Here is a 21,217-nt window from a genome sequence, read left to right as displayed (position 1 = left end):
AAATGCAACAAGCGAGTTTGCAGTCCTATGCAAAGGGCTTCTACTTCTTCAACTTGTAGGAGCCATGAACTATCTCTAACTTCTCCTCATCAACCAACCAGTCTAAGTAATCCTCCAACTGGGAATCTTTTATCGCGGAGAAATTAAATTTCTCCTTTGGAATAGTTAGTTTCAAAAGTGTCATAACTCTCTCCAGGGAAAGACTTGAAATATTCTCCAACATAGTACGTAAATATGGCCAGAGATTTTCAAACTCTTTAAACTTACCCAGAGATGGGATTGATTCTGAAGTTGCTGAGTTTGCTGCAGTGGTTGTCCCAGATTGGCTGAAAGGCAACCCTTGGACTATTCCTTCTTCTTCTTCTTCATCATCTTCATTCACAATGTAAAGAGTTTTTGTTAGCTCTAGCAATATTCCCTCTTTTACCCAGAAACTTAAACCTTTAGAGACCATATAGGAGGTCATATTGAGCTGCTTTGCTATGAAATCGACTGATAACTCCTCCGACTTTTCGTTAAAGAGGGATAGTATAGCAGCTTTATCAGGTGTCACTTCAAATGATCGAGACGTTTTATTCTTGAATTCGAGATTAAGCTTAACCAACCCGATACTAGGTAAGAACTTCAAGTAACGGCCCTTCTTCTGAATAGAAAAATTTTCATTGAAATCTTCAAATCGACTACTCACCGTAGATGGTAGGTTAAAAGTGTCATTTTCTGATAAACTATCCAAAACAGATGGCCAATACAAATGCGATAATATGGATGTATGGAAGTTGACACTTTCAGACGAGTGTCTGGAATTAGACCTGACAATTTCATTGATCACTCTACTTTCTTTGATATCACGAATCATGATATCCAAAGTGGTAAATTCATTCTTCCCAAATCTCGACTTTAAAAGATCAAGATGCTCCTCAATATCGGAGACATCATAATTGTGCAAATCTAGCAATCTTTGACCAAATAATTTAGTAAATTCCTCAATAAAGATTTCATTAGAATCAAATATCGAGATTAATGATTCGATGATATCGCTGACTTTACCTTTTTTGAAGTCAGGTAGAGCATCAATTGGATCAGGAATCCAATTTAGATCTAATGAGTCCTCGACAATAGAATTATTTCTGTTCGATTTCAGCTCCATCTTTCTCAACTCTCTAGCCAACTCAATCAACTCATTGGAAGACGGGCTATCATTCAAAAGGCCATGGACTATCTTGATGATGATATCTTCTCTTGTTTTCAAGTATCGCCGTATTGGTCTCACAACTTTATCGAGCAAGACACCCTTAGGATCCACAATGAGAAAAGATTTGATCGTTTTGGTATATGTAGTAATAACATCCACGGTGTTGGCACCTGAATGAAGTAAATTCTTGTAACACAATTCGATGAAAGTATCAACCAATTTTGCTCTTTGATACGCCTGCGATTTCAAGGAATAATTGGCCAAATAGGAAAAGTTAGATAGATTTGTAATGTCGTTTATAACATTGGTGCTGTGGGTAGATTGGTCCGGCGTCTGATTATAATGGTGGTGATTAAATTTAGTCAGCAAACATTGATATAATTCGTAGAGGCCATCTGTACTTCGAGGATACTCCAGAATAATACTATATATCTCTTTGATACGCAACGAAACCAACTCATCATGGGCTATTTTTATTAAATCATACAAATAAACATTGTTGATGCTATCTGTAAGGTTTGTATCTGCCGAATAGCTCACTATAACGGAAAAGTTGGGGTAGATTTCGTTCTGGATAAACTCGTTAATACTTTCAAGAAGCGGTCTATCCCAAATCCCAGAACAATTACTTAGGATAAATTGCTTAATTTTCTGGATGGATAACTGTATCAATAATTGGTTTACATCTTTGATCATATTAATAGATATAAGCGTACTAAGTACGTCGATCACATTCACTGTGCCCGAAAATGGCCTTGTAAGTGCCTTTTTGAATAAATATTCATCCAAGAACGTCAGAAGCGATCTCAAGAATGGGGAAGATTCTATAGAATCACGGGAATATTGTTCTTGTTGTTGTGGAAGCGACCCCTGGTTCTGGCGGCGATTTCGGTAGAAATGTTTCTGCCGTATGATCAAGTTATTGTAGAACAACGAGTTAAAATTCCTCGTACAGAGGTCTCTTGCCAAAGGCGAAAGATTCAAAAACATAAGACTACTATTGTAGTATGTTGTGATTGTTTTAATCACATAAAAGTAGTCCAAAAATGTCAATTCTTGGCCCGAATTCTTTTCATAGAACCGGTCAAAGAAACCATTGAATTGGGCATTAATGGAGTTCTGGTACAACCGTACAAATTCCAATTGATTGGCGTCATCTTTTAAACAGCTTCTTATAGCGGCCCTGATTCGCTGTGACGGATCGGCCACTTTATCCATCATCTTATTTGCTTGCCGCCAGTTCTGTTGGAGCAAAGAAGGAGGAAAGTACGGCTGAAGATAATTTAACATTAGATCGATATCGTTATCTATATCGGTAGAACTTCCCGACAAATCGCTCAATGTCGGAGCGGGAATAACCCAACTGATGATATCTTTGGAAACCGGGATTGCCGACATGGTTTCCCTGTTTCTACCACCAAATCACTGCTAAAGAACCTCTTTTGGCAACCATATTCATCCTCTCCAAAACATCAAGTGTTTTGTTATGTTAGTAGCTGTGTACAGGACGAGAATCAAAATACGAAAACAAGATCAAATAATGTCGCGTTGTAGAGAGACTAGAGACAGAGACAGGGAGACATAGTGAAGTAGGTTGATCAGAAGAGGTGACAGGAGGAGGTGGGAGGTGTCATGGTAAGTGTGCTGAAGTGAAGACTGTGTTGTATGATTTCTTATAGAAGCTTTGTCTACCAAATTGTATCTACCCAAGGAGAGGAAGTTTATCTAATCTTATGGGATTATCTAATGAGTTTATCTAATGACTTTATCTTAATTCTTCACTATATTCATTTTTTTGCATAATTATTTTGTTTATCATTTATTTGCAACAAGAGTTGAATTGCAAAAAGAATTGGACAAATGCTTATTTAGAATACTTTTTGACTTCAATGGTGCTATGTATGGTACGGCCTATGATATATATAGCATGTACATATTAACCTTAACTTACTAGATACATAAGACGTTTTGATCATCTTCTACTTCTTCATCTTCTACATTATATCATCTTCTACATTATATCATCTACATCACCTTTACATCACCTTCTACTTCGCATATTCACCTCAACCAACTCCCTTCAACTCCCTACAAAATCATCATGCCATGTACTATTCTGCTATGTACTGCTGCAATCTGACGCTATCTATCTATACCCCTTATGTAACATATTTGCCTTAATTATATGCCTTAATCATACTATCATAGTAACCTTCTTACTCACACTAATAATGTCTCTCTTTATCCCCCCGTCATTTCTTCTCTCTTTCAGAAAATGCGACATTTGCTCCTACCAAACAGGATTTGTTAAGCGCCGTTTTTTCTAAAGTTGCAAAGACGGTGTCTGAAGAAGAGCCCATTATATATACGAGTAAAAAGGGTATTTGTTGGGTAAAAAGACGTGCCATCGAAAGACTAAGTAACTGGTATCACACAGAAAATTGAAATTCCACTTTTCTTTCGTTTGATAGTAGAAAACCTGTGCTTTTACCGTCAATCTCAACAGTCCAAAAGGGCGCTTTAGAACTTGACCTAAGACCGTTAGAGCTGTCAATTGTGCTTAGAAAACCGTCCAGAAGAAGGGATATATTATTGGTACTAGAAACGGAATCTTAAACTTCAATATTTCACAAGTCTTCCCATAGATATATTGGCTTGGCTTCCCGAACTCTCACATAGCATTGTAGCTAATTGCATCGTCTAGGAACATCACGGATCCTCCAAAACGAAAGACTTATCATAACATAGCCAACTCAACGACAACAGAAACAGGCATGTTCAAAAACAAAAGCTCTCTCAAGCAGAAATTTGCCGAGATAACAGGCTCTACACAAACAGTAGCTCAGAAGTATCTCGACTCAAACAGTTACGACCTCCAACGAGCGGTAGACTCATACTTCAGTGATCCAAATAACAACAGTCTACTTGGCCTGAAAAAGTCAAAAGCGCTGTCAAATTTTAACAAGACACTCGTGAGCGTGTTTGAACAGTACAAGGATCCAGAAAATGAAGCGCAAATCGATATTAATGGTACAATGCAATATTTGGAGGACTTAGGCTTGGAGCCAGAAGATCCAAGTACGCTTACTCTCTCTTTCTTCCTAAGTAGTCCGGGCATGGGTATATTCAATCGTGACTCATTTTTGCATCAATGGCAGAGATACAAAGTTTATGATATCCCGGCCATGAAGAATTTCCTTAAGGAATACCACGAGTCTTTGGTGAATAACCAGGGATTGTATTTCACCGAGGGTAAAGATGAACCCATTTACTTCAAAAGCTTGTATGACTTCACTTTTGATTTCCTCATGGAACCAGAGCAGAAATTGTTAGACTTTGAGAGTGCAATTCTTTACTGGGAGCTTCTTCTTCCATTGGTGATAGACGAGTCAGTGAAGTCCGGGAAACTAGAGAAAAGCAAGAAGGCCGCCGCAGAGGAGAGAACCAAACAATGGTTCGAGTTTGTAAGGTCATCATATAAGAGATCTTTTCTGAAAGACAGTTGGACCATGTTCTACTTGTTTTTTAAGGACGTCATAGTGACGGATCCAATAAATTTCAAGGATTACGATGAAATGGCAGCCTGGCCCAGTGTGATGGATGAGTATATAGAGTACTTGCGTGAGAATGAACTATTGGCAGAGGGAGACCAGTAGAAAGAATACAGAGAAGCAGATATCAACTTAAACAGTAGTCCCTGTAGTCTGGGAGGAGCAGGAGGAGTTGCATTTACATGGGCGCCACCTGTAAAAGAAAACCATTGAGGTAAATTGCTCTTCAACTCTACAATCTTTGATGTCTAAGAATATCGCCGAATATGATATCCACTTTATAAATTGATTTATAATAATCGTAAAATGTATCTATCTAAAACTACATTAACAGAATTGAAAACCCGCTTGGCCAAGCCAAACCATAAATCATACCCAATATATAAGGAGCGTTTGCCCTGATAGAACCCAGAGCGATTTGTAGTTATATCTAGCTCACTAGATGATAACTAAAACTGTCTATTAGCCCACTAATTCAAGAGACTATCAATACTTGATTTTCTCAATGCCAAAAGAGTCTTCGAGGCGTCCTGATCAGACAATCTTTCATCATTATACTCCTCATCGCTCTTGCTGCTGGAGTTGAACATAATAGTATTGTTGACCGGCACCTTCAGCTTGAAGTACTTCTTTTTAGGCAAGTCATTCAATTGTGAAGCAGGGTTGATGGCAGGATCGGGCAAGCTGAACTTGTTAGTACTGGCATTACTCGTTGATCTCTGAAACTTATATGGTGGACTTGTACTCAGGGCCCTTTGCATGAGAGGAGTGGACAAAGTCGATTTCAACGGATTAGCAAAAGGAGAAGAGTTTGTGGAGTGGATAACCATTGTATTTGGAGAGATTGGGAACGAATTCTTTCTTGGTTCGCGAAGATGGTTGGCACCTTGAGAAGAGTACTTGTTCAACAAAGTCAATATAGGTGCCATATCAGGGGTGATATCGGGCAGAGGCAACTGGTTCTTGGTATTCAAAGAAATACTGCTGTGCTTGGATGTTGGAGCGGTCGAAGTTACAACAGATGATGACGCTGACATTTCTTCGTCTCTATATTCTTCTTCTTCTTCCTCTTCTTCTTCCTCGATGACATGGTTTCTGAAGTCAAAGTTTTTTTTTGCACCCAAGGTTGAACTCGCAGTTGGTGTACCATTGGAAGAAGACAGAGTAGAGGAAGATGACGATACAGGCACTTCACCCTCATCCAAATCGCCTAAGAGGTCCTTGAAGTTGAACTCTTTATCGATATTTCTATATTGATTGACATTAAGTGGTATTTTAGCAAAGTCGATATCAAAGTTCTTGTATTCTGGATTGGAGTTCTCAGAAAGAAGTAACTGATGCTGTTTCTGGATAATATGATGAAGATAGAGAATATACTCCACTGAAGACTTCAAAATCGTCAATTTGTACATTCCGTCGATTTTATTGCCATTGTTATTGCTGCTGTTACTGCTGGCAGCAGACTTCTTGGGGCCGCTAGTTGGAGAGTTGGATCCAGTGGGTCCAGTAGCAGCAGTAATATTCCTACAGGCCGGAATTAAGTATTTAAGGGCCTCGAATTCTCGGTTGATTTTAATTCTTCTACGTTTTTCGATGATCGAGTGAAGCTGTTTCGTCTCGTGCTTTCTCTTGGCGAGTTCTTCCGAATCGATATTGGCAGACGATCTTCTTCTCTTCTTCTTGTTGGGCATGGCCAGGGCACTATTTGCAGCCTGTGCAAAGTTGAGCTCATTTCCGGCTTCCAAACCCGAGGGCGAGCCGTCGGTATTGAGGTAGTCGTTTGTGAGGATCTCGTAGTTGTTATCGTCGGAATCGAGTTCCTTGTTTAATTGAATGATGGTGGTTTTAAGCACCGGCGGGTTGGGCAACTGCTGGGCCATGGTAGAATATTATATTAATTATTGATATGTTATTATTTTGCTTATTACTACTGTTATAGTAGTATTGTAGTATTACCGTTAACCGTAGTATATTATATGGAGGGAGGGTCTTTCTATAGTTAAGACCGTCGTGTACAAACCAAGCTTTTGTGTAGGTAGTACTAGTAATGTATTGTTATTAATAAATATGTTATTACTAACTACTACTCAGTAGTAGATGTAGTGTGAGCAGAAAAAATGCCTGACAATGTAAGTGGGGCACACAGTAGTTAAGGTAGGCAGCGGATTTTTGGCAGGGTTTTTGCAGGTTACCAGCGCTGGGAAACGACGATGGAAACAGCACTTGGATGGGGGAAGTTATGCCACCAAAACTTGCAGTGACAAGAAATACGAATTCTATGAGTTGATGATAAGAAACGTAGAGGCCTTACGGGTCAAAGCCAACTGACGACTGGAATCTGAAAGTATTTATATGATTTCCTCTGTAGAGGCCGCAGAGACACCCACGTTTAAATCCAATTCCAATCGCAGACAAAAAAAAAATATAAAATTACCATTCTCAGCAGAGATAAAGGAGGCCTTGATGGGAGTGACTAGGCTCCATGTATGGCGCTAGACGAAACGGGGTGTGATTAGGTAGTGGTCACTGGGGTTTACGACCGTCGCTTGGGCCTTTTGCTTGGTACCCAGGCTTGGTGTTTTGTCATGAAGAGATCCACCTTTGCCTAAGGACCCCACCGCAGACTTTTGGTGCAAATTCGGTTGTCAGTATTTTCCGTGTGGTCCACAGAACAGGCAGCAAAACGTGTGCCAGATGGGTCACACGAGAACAATACTATCCACGAAATCGCAGAAGACAAGAAATAACGACAAATTAGCTCCTAGCCCTTTAGCCAGAATTGTAGGTGCTATGCCCACTGCTCACACGTGGGCATAGCAATAGAGGTGCCGGAGTGTTTAACTGAGTTTACACTCTTGTGCAGCAATTAGTCCGCAGCCCATGTGTCTGATATGCATGCCTGCAGATAATATCAAGCAGCTCACGTGGAGTTGTATACGGTGAGGCGACAATTACGACCCAGGGATAACATGGGGATCCAGAGGATGCTATGGTGTAATAATTGAAGAAGAATAGGATAGAGGAGGGGCGCAGATTGAAATCAAACTTCAACTCCAAATTACAATTCCAAATTCAACTACAGTAGCCAAGGGACTAATTGAAGTGCGCAAACATGTAGTGTTGCATTTTATGAAATAATTCTTCAGGAGTGTGAGTTCCTCAGTGACCTATTGTGGGGGGCCGTGGGTCAAACGATACTCGTGCTCACCTAAACCTAAATCGCTCTCCTGAACAATAATTATTCACCGAATCAACCCCCGTTTCGTATCCCAATCATCGTGGTCTTTGACCGTTTTCCCACAACCTGACACAGGGCCCACGACTTGGGGCCATAGTCATCCCGTATTCGCCCCACCAGTTGGACCATGTGTAGCACCGTGTGCATGGTTCAGTTGTTTACGCACGACCGATCCATCGTCCCACGAAGGGACTGTAGCATCAAAGGAGAGGTATCAGCCGAAAGTGTGCAACGGCCCCCTTTTCGTGCATTTGACCATTAAATCAGCCGTTTCTTTGATTTCCCTCTATCTCATGATTTCTATCACTTCCTCAACCTCATCATGTTCACCAACAGATATGATATCCCATCTCAAAGCCCAATATTGCCGAGCACAATTCCTATTGTTCCGTGTACATGTAGACAGCCCAATGGGGCAATCTTTTGCCTGTATTTTTTCGCCAAATGTCTTCTTCTAGAAGAGTGACGTAAAGTTCTGTGCCCCATACAGAGAACGATTTAAGTGTCGTGTGCGGCTTATTGTAGAGAAGTTTTGTGTAACTTGTGGATGGTTAGACGCTGAGATTTTGCAACTGTTTCTTGATTGCAATTCGATGAAAGCTTTCTGGTTAGAAGAGCAGTGATAGAATTGATATTACGTTGGAAGTGTATCCTTCAAATCTATACACGGCTAAGAGTCAAGGAAATACTTCTATTTGTACGAGATTAGAGATGGCCGAAGAAACTGACCTAGATATCATAAGATGTCTCTCACCAGCACCAATTCCAAGAATCAATGCTTGGTCCACTTGTGCCTTAAGAAAAGAAAAGAGCACTTCACTGTCTTCACCAGATAGAACACCTGAGATATTGACTAAACTGGAAGAAGATGAACCTAGAGTAGTATTACTGGGACTCGAAGCCAATACAGAAGCCGCCACTGCAAAAACAACTGGGGTTGATACAAAGTCAGAAGCGCCTATCTATGTTTCAGTGGGAAAGAATACAATCATCAAGAAGCCCAATTTCAAGAGAAACAAAAAAGTGTTCACACGTAAGCGCCGTCTTTCAGCAATGGAATCAGACGTTTCTTTATTTGACCATCTTTGGAACAATTCACGTCCAGCGGGTATTCCAGGTTACTCCGATTCAGATTCAGAGACCCATAAAGTACTACCGGATCGGAACATGGGACTTCAAGCACAAAGCGAAGCTGAAACATTCAGCAGTGATACCCTGTCGCCCCTTGCTCAATCTCCGCCTCTTCCATACGTCGTTAAGTTTGATTTAAGATACTACATGGAGCAGTCGACGTCAGAGACGGAAGAATTCCCAGAGGCATCAATGTCTCCCCTCACCACAACTTTTGAAAACTTTCATCTCTCTGACCCCGAGCAGTCCATACTGTTAGGAAGTCTTCATTCAAATGAGTCCGAGGAGGCCATTCCTTTCTATTGTTGCATCCCGACAAATGGTTATTCCAACAACATACAGAACCAGCAGTTCAATACAGAAGAAGGAAACCTGTCTATTCCCAGAACTTATATTGATTCCACACCACTTCTCGACAGAAGACAATCCAACGGTAGCATGGTGGAATCAAAGAAGATTAAGATAGCCGCACAATTGAACTACTATTTCTCTATAGAAAACTTGTGTAAAGATACATATCTAAGATCCCTATTCAATCCCGACAACGGCGGTGTTGAGTTGTCGGAGCTAATTAAATTTAGACGAATGCAAATTATGACCGGCAAAAATTTGAAATTGTTACTTAATGTTATTAAGTCGGGAGTTTTACCCAACTTGGAGTTGGTGAACGACGATAAATGTGTGAGAATAAAATCGTGGAGAGAATGGATTCTTTAGAATCAGTATCCAAGCCAATAAGAGGAAAAGACACTAGTTCGTTCTCCACTTCATTAATCCTTCCTTTGAGTAAATTCCCCTCCACCATATTTATCTATCAATGTCTTCTTTTTCAAGTTCTTCAACTTATTTTGTTCTTCTTTGTGTTGTTTCTCTCTCAACATCATTAGGGTGGGACTAGCTTCCACGCTCAAGTCCAAGTTAACCTCTGGTTCAACCAATTCACCAGTCTCCAAGCTCTTTGCAAGCTTTTCTTTTTGCTTTTCTTGCTGTTCCCTCTGGTCTATTTCCCACGCAAATTTATGTAGATTGGTCAAGTTTTGGCCTTCTCCTGTTAGCTTCTTAACAAATTGGTTGTCATCATTCAAGAAACCCTTGGTGAGATCCTTGCTCAAACGGGATTTAGGATCATACTCAATTTTAATCTTATTATTGGGATCGCTGGTAATGTTGTAGATATAAGACGGCACGTCTTGTCTATCACGGATCATCTTTTCCAATGGATCTTCTTTCATGTTTGATTTAATGTCATCTCTGGACAAGTTCAACTCAACCAATTCAAGTTCATAGTCTGTGTCATCAGAGTCGAATTCGACATTCTGATCTCGTTTCTGTCGTTTTCGGGTGTTTTCTTTGATCTTCTCCCAGTTCTGCAAGACTTTATCCCATTCTTCATTCTGGTAGCCGAACCATCTATCTCGCTTGGAGTCGTAATCGTCGTTATTTTTGGTTATGAGGGTTTCAGTCTTCACTATTTCGTCCTTTATACCTTCGCCGGCCTGGGCGATGCTGTAATCCACGATTTCGTTGGGATCTTTACGCTGGTGAGCCAAATAGTCATCGCTCTTCTTAGATGTGTCCTTGCTGTCATTGTCATTACTTGCGTTATTCTCTTTGCTACTTTCCTCTCCTTCATGTTTATCAGATATCGGTGTACTATACCATGGCTTCGATGAGATATACTTCGGTATATATGGATTGATTTCGCCCTCTTTCAATTCAGATGGGTTCCTTGGTTTGTCCCTGCCTGAGTCTTCACTTTCATTCCTTTTCATCCTCGGAAACTATACTCGTTACTGAACCAAGCTCATAGATCTATTTCTACAACCAACTTGTTCACCATAGATAATACTACACTATATAAATATACGATTATACAATTCGCGATGCGCATCTTTTGAGTCTTTTCGGTAACTGTGAGCGAGTCTAATTTACGATGGTAGATGTGTTATTGTGAGAGTCGATTACTTGATAGTAATGTGTTTATTATTATTATTATTATTATTATATAGATGTATGTAGATGTATGTTATATAATGTTATTTAATGGTATATAAAGTTATATAAAGTTATCTAGATGTGGTACTTGACACATAAAATGTAAAATTTATAAATAGATAGCCTCTTTTGAACCTCATTCTCTATATAGGTATAATTATTGTGCGTAGTCTATATATATACTTTGACGTAAGAATACACTCTAATACATTTTATATCTCTCTGTACAATAATTAATGTTGTTTTTCATATTTCACGTACATAAACTGCCTGGATGATAGACGGTATTCTTCATCAAGGAATTAACTCACATTATACAATTTCCCTAGGCAATTCTTCAAATTGGCTAATATACATTGATCTATAATTATGATATGTCTACATATATATACATATATGAATGCTAAACTTAGGAATAAACTTCCAAGAATTCTTGTTCTGAGACTCCTAGAATCCGGTCCACTCCTCTTCACTGTCATCGTCGTTGGCATCACCTTCCTTTTCATCGGCACTGTCCTCTTCATCTTCGTAAACTCCCCAGTCCTTCAATCTGGCGTCGTCTAAAACTTCCTCTTTACACTTCTCTCTCAAAGTCTTCAATAATGCTTCTTTGTTCAATCTCTCGAATGGAGAAATCAACTCCTTTATTGGAATCTCACCAGCAACTTCTAATTTCTTCTTATATACCTCCTGGTACTTTTCGATATAGTCCTTGTCCTCTTTGTTCAACTCATCTAATTCTTCTTGTACGTCCTTCAAATCATCGAAGATCACTAATTCCAACTCCTCGAGGTATATGTCACATAAGTGGTATGGCAAAGCTACAGGGATGGACTTGTCTCCACTTAAAACTGTTCTGTTCATAACGTCCAACCACTGCTCCAAAAGCTTTTCATCCCAGTTTTGAGCTCTTAAGAACTTGAAGTTGTGTCTTAACACTCTTCTGATTAAAAGGTAGAACTTGTCGATTCTCCATTGGTCGATGCTAGGCCATTCCAAGATGATAATGCTCCAGAAGGATTCCACGAATCTGCTGAATTCGTCTTTTAATATCACCTCCGAGTATAATTTTCCCAAGTTTTCGGCTAATCTCTCTTGTGTCTTTGGTCGATCACAGAACCACATGGAAAAGTATAATCCCTTCCAGAGCTTTTCCATGTCTAATAACGACAATTTCTTAGATGATTTAGAAGAAAGATACCTTTGGAGAGCCTCCAAAGCAGCATCTCTGGTCGGACGGTCATTGGATGCCAACTTCTTTACAAAACTAGACGTCTGAGACATTTTACAACTCTTATACTCTTGTTTATTGTACACTTATAACCAATTTTCACCTCTACATCCTCTCTTGTACTATGAAGTTAAGCTGTGAAAAAAAAAATTTGAGAAGACCATTGAAAACAGTCACGTGCGCATAATGCCATTGATGAACAGTATGGGGAAAATAGACAGTAAAGGTGTAGTGGTGTTACGGCAGTTAACCCATGAGGGTAGCTACAACTTTGGTTTAACGAATTCATTAATTGAAAGATACAGTCCCATTGGACGTATCAAAAAAGACAGAATTTAGAAATATAGACTAAATATTCGTGATGTACAGATTAGAATGAGTGTATGTCTGTAAGGGGATTGAGTGTCTTTTTCATTGTTCATGATTGACTCTTCACGTTGTACAACAACGTACGTTACCTGAACTTTATGGAATTATCAGATATGTATTGGACCCCAGTTCCCGACAAACAGCAGTGGTTTTTTCTCTTAGACAATCAAGTATCTGATTGGGATGTGGACCAACTTGACGGCATAGCCGACAACACCCATCATGATGAAACCAACACCGACGGCTCTTATGATCTTGAAGTATTCTAGACGACGTTAGTATATGTTATAGGCTAATTTTGGAGTTTGAGGTTATGCAAAAAGGTGTAGATGGAAATACTGATAAGGCTGAAGGTACAATATATTTAAGCACTTGGGAGACTGGATTGGATGAAATAACCTCCTTTGGACATGAATCCAAGGAGTTATAATTGATTCTTTTCTGATGACACTTTATCTTCCTTTCTAATGCTTTATTAGCCTAATTCGCTGGCTTGTCGTCCAATATGGCTAAGATTCGTTCTCAAACGGCATCAAATGGCGGCCATGACAACGCCGACGACTTGTACGATAACACGAAATCGTGGCCACTGCGATCCATCGAAGATTGTGGTCAATGTCGACCTCTTACAGCTACATCCCACTATATTTGCTCCCTTTTCCCTGATTTGCACCTTTCTTTGCTCTGCTTCTCTGTTTTGTTTCATTTCTACGTACCCTTTTGGTCTGGTTTCTGGCACTTCTTGATGAAGGCGGAACCGTCCTTGAAGAATTCGACTGGGATCTCAGTAAGTTTTTCTAATCCCTCGGCAGCCATTTTGGAGTGTTATATGTTTGATTAATAGTGGAGGTAATATATATTCAGCACTAGCACTAGATATCTTCCAAAGCAAAGCTGTATGATGTGTGTACAATTTTTATTGCCAACTCGAAAATTCTTCGTTCGCCAGCAGCGTATACGTGTTGAGAACTGAGTGAGTGAGAGTGAAAATGAGAGTGGGAACTGTGAGTGAGAATTGGTAGTGTGAGAGACAGTGAGAGTGAGTGAGTGAGTGAGTGAGTGAGAGTGAGAGAATTGGTAGTGCGAGTGAGTGAGACAGAGAGTGTGACAGACAGAGAGAGAGAGAGCGATAACATGTGAGTGAGTGAGAAAATAAGTGAGAGAATTTAGTGATTGCAGTGAGTGCAGTGAGTGCAGTGAGAATTACGTAGTGAGTACAGTGCATAGTAATTAGTGACAATAAGTAGTGAGTAGTGTGTAGTGAGTACAGTGAATACAGTGACATAGAGATACGGGGAGTACAGAGATACGGGGAGTACAGAGATACGGAGAATACAGTGAATACAATAAAGTAGTGAGTATTGAGTATTGAGTAGTGAGTACAGTGAGTACAGTGATACAGTCAGTAGTCAATATAGTCAGTAGTGAGTACTATAAGTAGAGAGTACAATAAGTAGTCAACACAATAAGTTGTGAGTACAGTCACTAGGGTGTAAATTAGTAGTGAGTAGCGAGTAGTGAGGAGTAAGTAGTGAATGCAGAGACACAATAATACAAAGATACAGAGATAAAGAGATACAGAGATACAGAGACACAGAGATACAGAGAAACAGTGAACACAGTGAATAGAGTGAATACCTCAGTAGTAATCCATCTAGAGTCATGTGACCTAAGCATGTCGTTTCTTTGCAACATCAATGTCGCAAATGAGACATTGTATTTGTATTGTAACAAGCTGCAAAAGTTTCAGCCAAACCACTTGTCCCTTGCTACAAGGCATCATGTTTATCATCCAATAGCATTTAAAACTCTATAGGATATCTTCAAACAATACCTAAATGTTCCATAAAATATCCAACAAAAACTACAAAGTCTGCAATACTATAAATACATTAGTTGTTTATGCTAGGATGCAATCTGCGTCTATTTACACTGTATGAACGGCTCACATCAAGCTCAAGAAAGAGTCGTCTTCCGTCTCTTCGGTCCTTAAGCTAACCATATAGTCTTCACGTTTCTTTTCTATCATTTCCTGGTACTTAGGTAATCTATTCGTTTCAAACCACACTGTCAATTCATGCTTCATCTTATCATTGAGTGCCCATTTCTCTATCAATGGACGACATTGCCCGGCGTATGCAGCTTGCCATTTGAGGTCTATTAAATCCCTAATCGCATTCTGGTATAGTATGTAAATGGAACCGCTGATGTTCAGAACGGCTCTGAAGCCAGAATCTCTTCTTGTATTGAAAGACTTCCCGTCGACATTGTACTTCTGGAATTCACGATGTAAGGTCGCCAAATAATCGTAGTATTGTTCTTCTTTTTCATCCCCAAGATTTTCTGAGAGATATTTGAGATATGACTTGTAAACTTGTAGTGAAAACCCGATCTCGGTTTCTTTGTAGAGTGCCCATAATTGCTCGAATGATGTCCTGCGCAAGTTGGCTATATGCTGAATGAACTCCAAGTAACCCTCGTAGTCGAAATTTGGATCCTTTTTTGCGCTCTCTAAGGAGTAATGTGCTTTGACCTTTCTGAATGAGGTTTTACTGAGGTTAGCAAAATGTTTCAAGGACAGTTTTTCTGAATGTCTGTTGCTCAAATTACACCACTTAAAGAGCTGCTGCCAAAAGTTCTTAGCTCTGACCGTGTCTGTATCGATCTCATACAATTCCTGGAACCTATTCACTACTTTCATGGCCAAATTAAACCTATCATTGTATGACAAAGCAACGACTACTGCTGTTAATATGTTGATATCTGGATAGGAAGGGTCGCTTTTACTCATTGGTTGAAAATCTCTTGCAATATCAGCTGTAGGGCCAATTCCATAAACCGAGTATATATGACTCTGCAAGTAATCGATGTTCTTGGAATATCCTATTGCATAGATTAAAGACTCATTAAATTCATTGTCCAACTTGACATCTCCATTTTCCAGGTAGAAATCTGCCATTACGGAACTCACATCCTTCTCCCATTTGAACTTACTTTGCTTAGGATCGAAGTTCATCTTTGACAAATCAGAATTATTGAGTAACCACGATGATGGTAGACCGCCACAATACGTCTGAAGTTTTAAGATGTATAATTTATATGACATTTTCAATTCATACTCCTTTTCAAAACGTTGGAACCATTTAGAAGCCAAATCGAGTTTATAGTTACGCAACTCCATCAATATCAAGTTCTCATAATCTGCTACCTTGAGTCGTATGCCAGTCAAGCCTTCTGAAGTATAGAGGTTTTCTCTCTTATCCAATCCGTAGATGTGTTCAGAAGGATCGCTATAGAGAATATTACTATACAATCTTCTGACTTTTTGTGTCAAACTCATAGCCTCTGCAAAAATTGGATCTGTAATTCTTGGTGTTCCTTGTGTTGTCGTACGACTACTGGAGTCTTTATATAATGGTTTTCTACTGGCATATCTCTGTAACAACGTGTACTGGTGAATTATGACCTGATTGATAATGAAAGCAAACTCAGCTCTTGAAAGTATTTCGAACATTCCGTGAAGGTCTCGCTGGGCCCAATGCAAAAGTAGTTCTACGACAGTATCATACTCTCTCTTTTCGACATACTTGAAAAGTTCCGATTTTATTATCTCTTTCTTTGAGTTTGACTCTGGATTCACTTCCAAATTTACTCCCCACCCGTTAAGCGACTTTTGTAGTCTTGCTGATGGTAATGATGCAAGTTTTGCTCCTACTGTCCCGGGTATAGCTATACTTTTACTACCATTCACAACCGATTCTCTCGTCGACAACGTCTCCAAAAATGCACTAGATGAAAAGAGACGTCGCGAAAAATTCTCCAAGTTCAGCGCTCGGACTGTCCGCACTATCCCAGACATCTCGAACGTGAATAACCTTGTTGTTTTGCCTTCTGGGCTGTTGCAAACAACTTTTAATCTCCAAGATTAAATGGAATAGTGAAAAGAAAATCTGCAAGAAATTACCCGGACGGTATTGGTAGTGCATACAAAATTTTCAGTTAAAACATCCATGACGCAAACTTGATTTTGTTTATATTGCGGTAAAGATGTTTCTCTAAACCTATACCGATGTAGCATTTATTTGCCAGTTATCAGTGTTATTTGTGTTCCTTCTACTGTTTACAACTTCCGATTCAGATGTGAGATGCCATTAACGAGCTATCTAAATAAATAAACCTTTTCCGATGTACAATTAGAGCTTTACTGGACGCAGAGAAAGGATCAATCCACCTCCAATGTTAGTTGCATTGTAGTTGGCGACGTCTCTCAAACCCTCTTCAACGGATTTACCGTCAATTATATCTTGAATATGCTTCTTAGTACCCTTGATAGCCCATTGGATGTTCTTGTTGATGGACTGACCAATCTCAGTACAATATTCAATACCAGCCCTGATATCTGGAACCACCTTAGAGACTAAGCCTAACAGTAAGGCTTCTTCAGCCAGGAAGTCGTCTCCCAACAAGGCATGTTGGAAAAGCAAGGACTTGTTGTTTGTAATGGCTGGCAATCTTTGCAAAGAACCAATGTCTGCAGCAATACCGATTTTGATTTCTTTGATAGAGAATTTGGCATCAGCAGTAGCAACACGAATGGTACAAGCGGCAGCAATGTCCAAGGCTAAACCGAAATTAATACCGTTTAACAAGGCGATGGTTGGAGTGTTGATAGTAGCTGGCATACCGATACATTCCTGGAATTCGGTGACAAAGACCTTAATATCTCTAGTCTTCTCATCTGGGTCAGTGTCGTCACTGGCAAAGAGTCCAGCAGCAGCTTTCATATTTAAGCCACTTGTGAAGGCCTTTGGGAAGGCAGATGAAATCAAGATAACGTTAGTTTCAGGTTGTCTGTCAATCTTGATCAAAATGTCACGGTAGTCCTGCCAGTCCTTTTGGGAAAAAGCATTGTAAACTTTGGGGTTGTTGAACTGAACATGGATGAAACCCTCTTCGATCTCACTAACAATATAGTGTTCATACTTTTTGTAGTCTTCTGGGTTGAAAGGCATTTTAAATCGATATTATTACTGTAATGATGCTGGATATGACTCTAAACAACTGAAAATATTCCTATCCTCCAAGTATCAAAACTTTCCTATAAACATCTGGAAAAGACTTTCTGATACTTCCAATGAATATATATACCAACCACCAGTTTATCCGAGGTCCACTGTTTGCGGGTATAACCTTTTTTGTGGGGAATTGTCGCACATAGAAAAACTTGTTATCACCGTTGTCAGAGAGATGTGATTTGTGTTGGTGGACATGTGACAGAAGTATCTGTGTCGCAGATCTGGAGAGAGGTGGATTTTTGGTAGAAATGTAATGGGATATGAGAAGGAGTTAGTCCAAAGTGGATTGTTACGGAAATACACATTGAAAGTAAATAGCCGTTGGCTTAAGGCTCTCTGAACAGTTCCAAATAGAAGCTTTTGAAATGTCCGGTTTGGCATTATTCCGTTGTGGTAATGTGATACATATACTTTTATGCTCTTCTATACAGTGTACTTACCAATTGGGGCCATGTTTTCTTCTTTGGCTGCAACTTCCAACCCCTCAATCATCTTCTGGCGGATCAAGTTATTAGCTTCACGCACAGACTGTTCAGTCAAACCTTCCACAAGCAAATATAACTTAGGTGGAGCCGGGGTTTCTTTACCACCGTTGGACTTCACTGTCGTTGGCACCTTGACGTTTGGAGCATAATACTGACCTTTATTGGTAATTGAAGTAGAAGTGCTCTCAATAATCTTGGAAAGACTTTCTCTGTTGACCACGATCCATCTGGCTTTTTGTGGAAGATCATTAATAGTGATACGTGAATGGAATTTACTCTTGTCTGGACCTGAGGTCTCGGGCGCCCTCCCGGTGATAATTTGGAAGTCAGGGAGACTGCTGAGGATTTCAGGACGTGTCTTGTCTTGACCTGTTGGGGTTGGGACGCCACTTCCTTTCCCATCAGTATTACTTCCCTCGACATCTTCAGCACCAAATTCCTTGCGTTGCAAACTACGAGTATTTTCACGGATTTGCTCCAATTTTTCCAACCCCTTACCCCCGAAGCCGAAATTGTATTTTACTTTGCCGGATTTTACTTTCTTCATAAATTCGTCTCTGATCTCCAATAACTTGGGAGATATATCGCTTTCGGGAATTTTACTTAAGGTCATAGCCTTCACTACATCCGTTATTGACCTGTCCTCCTCCGAGGACACAAATGTAATTGCAGTTCCCTTCATTCCCGCTCTGCCTGTTCTTCCTACTCGGTGTACGTAGTCTTCCATGTGGTTAGGGGCATCGTAGTTGATGACGAGGTTTAACCCCTTCACATCCAAACCTCTAGCGGCCACCGAAGTGGCAATCAATATATTAACACCACTATTCTTTGATGAGAATTCTTTAATCGCATATTTCCTATCCAACTGGTCTTTTCCACCATGTATTGTGAGGCATGCAAGGTTCCTTGCTAAAAGTTTCACGAGTAAGTCATCTGCAGAGCCCTGCTTTTCAACGAATATTAAGATTTTGCCCTGTGGAGAAGTGAGCAAAAATTCATCCAATATATGAGTTAGGCGGTTCAATTTCTCTTGCTCTAGTGAAGTAATTGTATCTAGTTCAAAAAGTTCCACTTTTTGAGTAATCTCGGGCGCAACAACACTAATACCGCCAACAATTATCTCCAATGGATCGTGCAAAATCTTCCGGGCTAGCAATTCCATCTTTCTAGGAAAAGTAGCTGAGAAAAGAACCGTTTGACTGTTAGGCCGTATTTGTGAAGAAATCTTGTTGACTTGCGGCTCGAAACCCAAATCAAACATTCTATCGGCTTCATCTAATACAACATAAGTGACACGCTTGAGATTTGTTACTCTACCACCATTAGCAGCAAGTAATTCGATAATTCTTCCTGGTGTCCCCACTATTATTTGTGTTCCTTTCTTGAGCTCTGCTATTTGGGCCTCTATTGGCGCTCCTCCATAGCAGCAACTGGAACTGATGTTTAACTTCTTGGAAAAGTTAGTCACTTCTTTGTGAATTTGTAGAGCCAATTCTCTTGTTGGAGACAATATAAGGCCAATTGGGCCGTCTCCACTGCTTAAAGGCGGCTGATCTTGTATATGTCTTATTAGTGGTAGCACAAAAGATAAAGTTTTTCCAGACCCCGTCTTTGCAACACCAATGACATCGCGTCCAGACATTATCGCTGGGAGTGCCTGCGATTGTATTGAAGATGGTGTTTTATAACCTAGCTTATCTTCTAGAATGCTCATATATGAAGATGGAAGTCCCAAGTGAGACCATCTCAAAATCGGTTTCGGGATATTTAGCCCCCGAACCTTAATTCCATCTAGTTCTATGCGGATATTCTCCACTTCTTCATCCGTCAACTTCTGTAATTCATCTGGTTCCAGGTAGAATTCTTTTCTGAAAGAAGAGTATTCTAATGAAGAATAGTCGACGGCTTCCAATTGTTTCTCTTTGTTTTGTAATTTCAATAGCTTGGACGAAAGAAGTTTCTGTTGTTCTTGTTCTTCGTCAAGTTCTTCTTCATCAGAGTCCACAGCCGGAATATTTGCATTTGTATCAAAAAAATCATCTTCTTGAGCAATGTACTCAGCAGAAGGGCTCTTTGAAGCAGACCTCTCCTCAGAGAGAGCTTGAATAAAGTTGTCAAGTTCATCTATTTCAGAAAAATTTTCTTCTTTTCGGTCATCTTTATTTTCATTGAGAGTTGGCTTCTTAAACTTTGGTCTAACTCTTGTGCTTTCACTCTCTTCCTCATCAAAAAGTGCTCTTTTTTTCTTCAAAGAGCTCTTCACTATAGAAACGCCTTGCTTGGATCTTGAATTAGTTGTCTTGAGCTTTATGACCGTTCTTGGTTTTTCTTGTTCTTTGACTTTGGCAGCGTCTAGAGACGCTTGTATTACGTTCGATTCATTCTTCTGGGCTCTCTTTCTTTTCCATTCTTCTATCTTCTGCTGCCGCAAACGCAAGGTCTCATCAGCATCAGGCAGTGAGCTCGCCGAAAGTTTGGACTCTGTGGTATCATTTCCATTTGTGGTCGCCACTGAGCTTTCATCCAGAGCAGGCTTCGGCTGGTCCTGTGTCACTTGATCTTTCTCCTGTTCTTTTCTTTGTCTCCAGAGAGCAAGTTGTTCCCTTCTTCTCCTCAACTTTTCTTCTTTGGACAAACCATCTGTTGATTCAGTTTTGGCTACTGAACCCGATTCGTTAGTAAGTTGACTCGTCATTTTTTCTTTTACCTTCTTTGCACTTACTTGTAAGTCATGAGCATTTAGTAGTTAATATGTTATAAGGCTATAGGTGAATTGATGAGTACGAACTGATACACTTATTGTACAAAACTTCTTTAAAAAAAAACCAAAAATCCAATTTTAATTGAAATATAACAGAAACTACTCAGATTCTTCTCTTTAGAAAGTCGTACTACTCAAATCACTACTTTGATACTATAAGAAAAGACATATTCATCTTTTACTTCTTCA

At 39.8% G+C, this 21,217-nt stretch overlaps 10 protein-coding genes across 10 annotated transcripts; 2 read left to right on the top strand and 8 right to left on the bottom strand. All coding sequences in view use genetic code 12, as the record gives it.

The window, feature by feature from the left end:
- Positions 1 to 40: 40 nt before the first annotated feature.
- Positions 41 to 2,826, bottom strand: RJT20DRAFT_144034 (anaphase promoting complex subunit 2; the record flags this gene model as incomplete). The annotated part of the gene is made up of 2 exons (XM_064918701.1): positions 41 to 2,565; positions 2,805 to 2,826. The coding sequence occupies 2 exons, from the start codon at positions 2,824 to 2,826 to the stop codon at positions 41 to 43; spliced, it is 2,547 nt and encodes an 848-aa protein (XP_064777748.1).
- Positions 2,827 to 3,801: 975 nt separating this feature from the next.
- Positions 3,802 to 5,030, top strand: RJT20DRAFT_21769 (NEDD8 ligase). The gene has a single exon (XM_064919289.1). It carries the CDS (start codon positions 3,967 to 3,969, stop codon positions 4,846 to 4,848), a length of 882 nt encoding a protein of 293 aa, XP_064777747.1. The 5' UTR covers positions 3,802 to 3,966; the 3' UTR covers positions 4,849 to 5,030.
- Positions 5,031 to 5,213: 183 nt separating this feature from the next.
- TRY6 (Try6p) lies at positions 5,214 to 6,623 on the bottom strand (the record flags this gene model as incomplete). The annotated part of the gene is made up of 1 exon (XM_064918170.1): positions 5,214 to 6,623. One exon carries the CDS (start codon positions 6,621 to 6,623, stop codon positions 5,214 to 5,216), a length of 1,410 nt encoding a protein of 469 aa, XP_064777746.1.
- Positions 6,624 to 8,692: 2,069 nt separating this feature from the next.
- SLF1 (Slf1p) lies at positions 8,693 to 9,829 on the top strand (the record flags this gene model as incomplete). The annotated part of the gene is made up of 1 exon (XM_064920509.1): positions 8,693 to 9,829. The coding sequence occupies one exon, from the start codon at positions 8,693 to 8,695 to the stop codon at positions 9,827 to 9,829; it is 1,137 nt and encodes a 378-aa protein (XP_064777745.1).
- Positions 9,830 to 9,855: 26 nt separating this feature from the next.
- Positions 9,856 to 11,093, bottom strand: SLU7 (mRNA splicing protein). Its single transcript, XM_064919288.1, has one exon. The coding sequence runs from the start codon at positions 10,882 to 10,884 to the stop codon at positions 9,883 to 9,885; it is 1,002 nt and encodes a 333-aa protein (XP_064777744.1). The 5' UTR covers positions 10,885 to 11,093; the 3' UTR covers positions 9,856 to 9,882.
- Positions 11,094 to 11,196: 103 nt separating this feature from the next.
- Positions 11,197 to 12,613, bottom strand: RJT20DRAFT_125045 (uncharacterized protein). The gene has a single exon (XM_064916387.1). The coding sequence runs from the start codon at positions 12,389 to 12,391 to the stop codon at positions 11,555 to 11,557; it is 837 nt and encodes a 278-aa protein (XP_064777743.1). The 5' UTR covers positions 12,392 to 12,613; the 3' UTR covers positions 11,197 to 11,554.
- RJT20DRAFT_125043 (translocon subunit) lies at positions 12,614 to 13,604 on the bottom strand. The gene is made up of 2 exons (XM_064916386.1): positions 13,424 to 13,604; positions 12,614 to 12,972 (listed from the first exon to the last, which is right to left on the bottom strand). The coding sequence occupies exons 1-2, from the start codon at positions 13,521 to 13,523 to the stop codon at positions 12,866 to 12,868; spliced, it is 207 nt and encodes a 68-aa protein (XP_064777742.1). The 5' UTR covers positions 13,524 to 13,604; the 3' UTR covers positions 12,614 to 12,865.
- Positions 13,605 to 14,499: 895 nt separating this feature from the next.
- RJT20DRAFT_125042 (uncharacterized protein) lies at positions 14,500 to 16,607 on the bottom strand. The gene has a single exon (XM_064916385.1). The coding sequence runs from the start codon at positions 16,564 to 16,566 to the stop codon at positions 14,653 to 14,655; it is 1,914 nt and encodes a 637-aa protein (XP_064777741.1). The 5' UTR covers positions 16,567 to 16,607; the 3' UTR covers positions 14,500 to 14,652.
- Positions 16,608 to 16,837: 230 nt separating this feature from the next.
- On the bottom strand, positions 16,838 to 17,962 carry RJT20DRAFT_21745 (uncharacterized protein). Its single transcript, XM_064919286.1, has one exon. The coding sequence runs from the start codon at positions 17,717 to 17,719 to the stop codon at positions 16,901 to 16,903; it is 819 nt and encodes a 272-aa protein (XP_064777740.1). The 5' UTR covers positions 17,720 to 17,962; the 3' UTR covers positions 16,838 to 16,900.
- PRP5 (DEAD-box RNA helicase) lies at positions 17,963 to 21,197 on the bottom strand. The gene has a single exon (XM_064919287.1). It carries the CDS (start codon positions 20,960 to 20,962, stop codon positions 18,206 to 18,208), a length of 2,757 nt encoding a protein of 918 aa, XP_064777739.1. The 5' UTR covers positions 20,963 to 21,197; the 3' UTR covers positions 17,963 to 18,205.
- Positions 21,198 to 21,217: the final 20 nt, after the last annotated feature.

This window comes from Scheffersomyces xylosifermentans, assembly GCF_036884685.1.
Source record: "Scheffersomyces xylosifermentans strain CBS 12540 chromosome Unknown RJT20scaffold_1, whole genome shotgun sequence".
NCBI lineage: Eukaryota > Fungi > Ascomycota > Pichiomycetes > Serinales > Debaryomycetaceae > Scheffersomyces > Scheffersomyces xylosifermentans.
The sequence above is the reverse complement of the archived record's forward strand: the minus strand, read 5'-3'. Positions and strand labels throughout refer to the sequence as shown.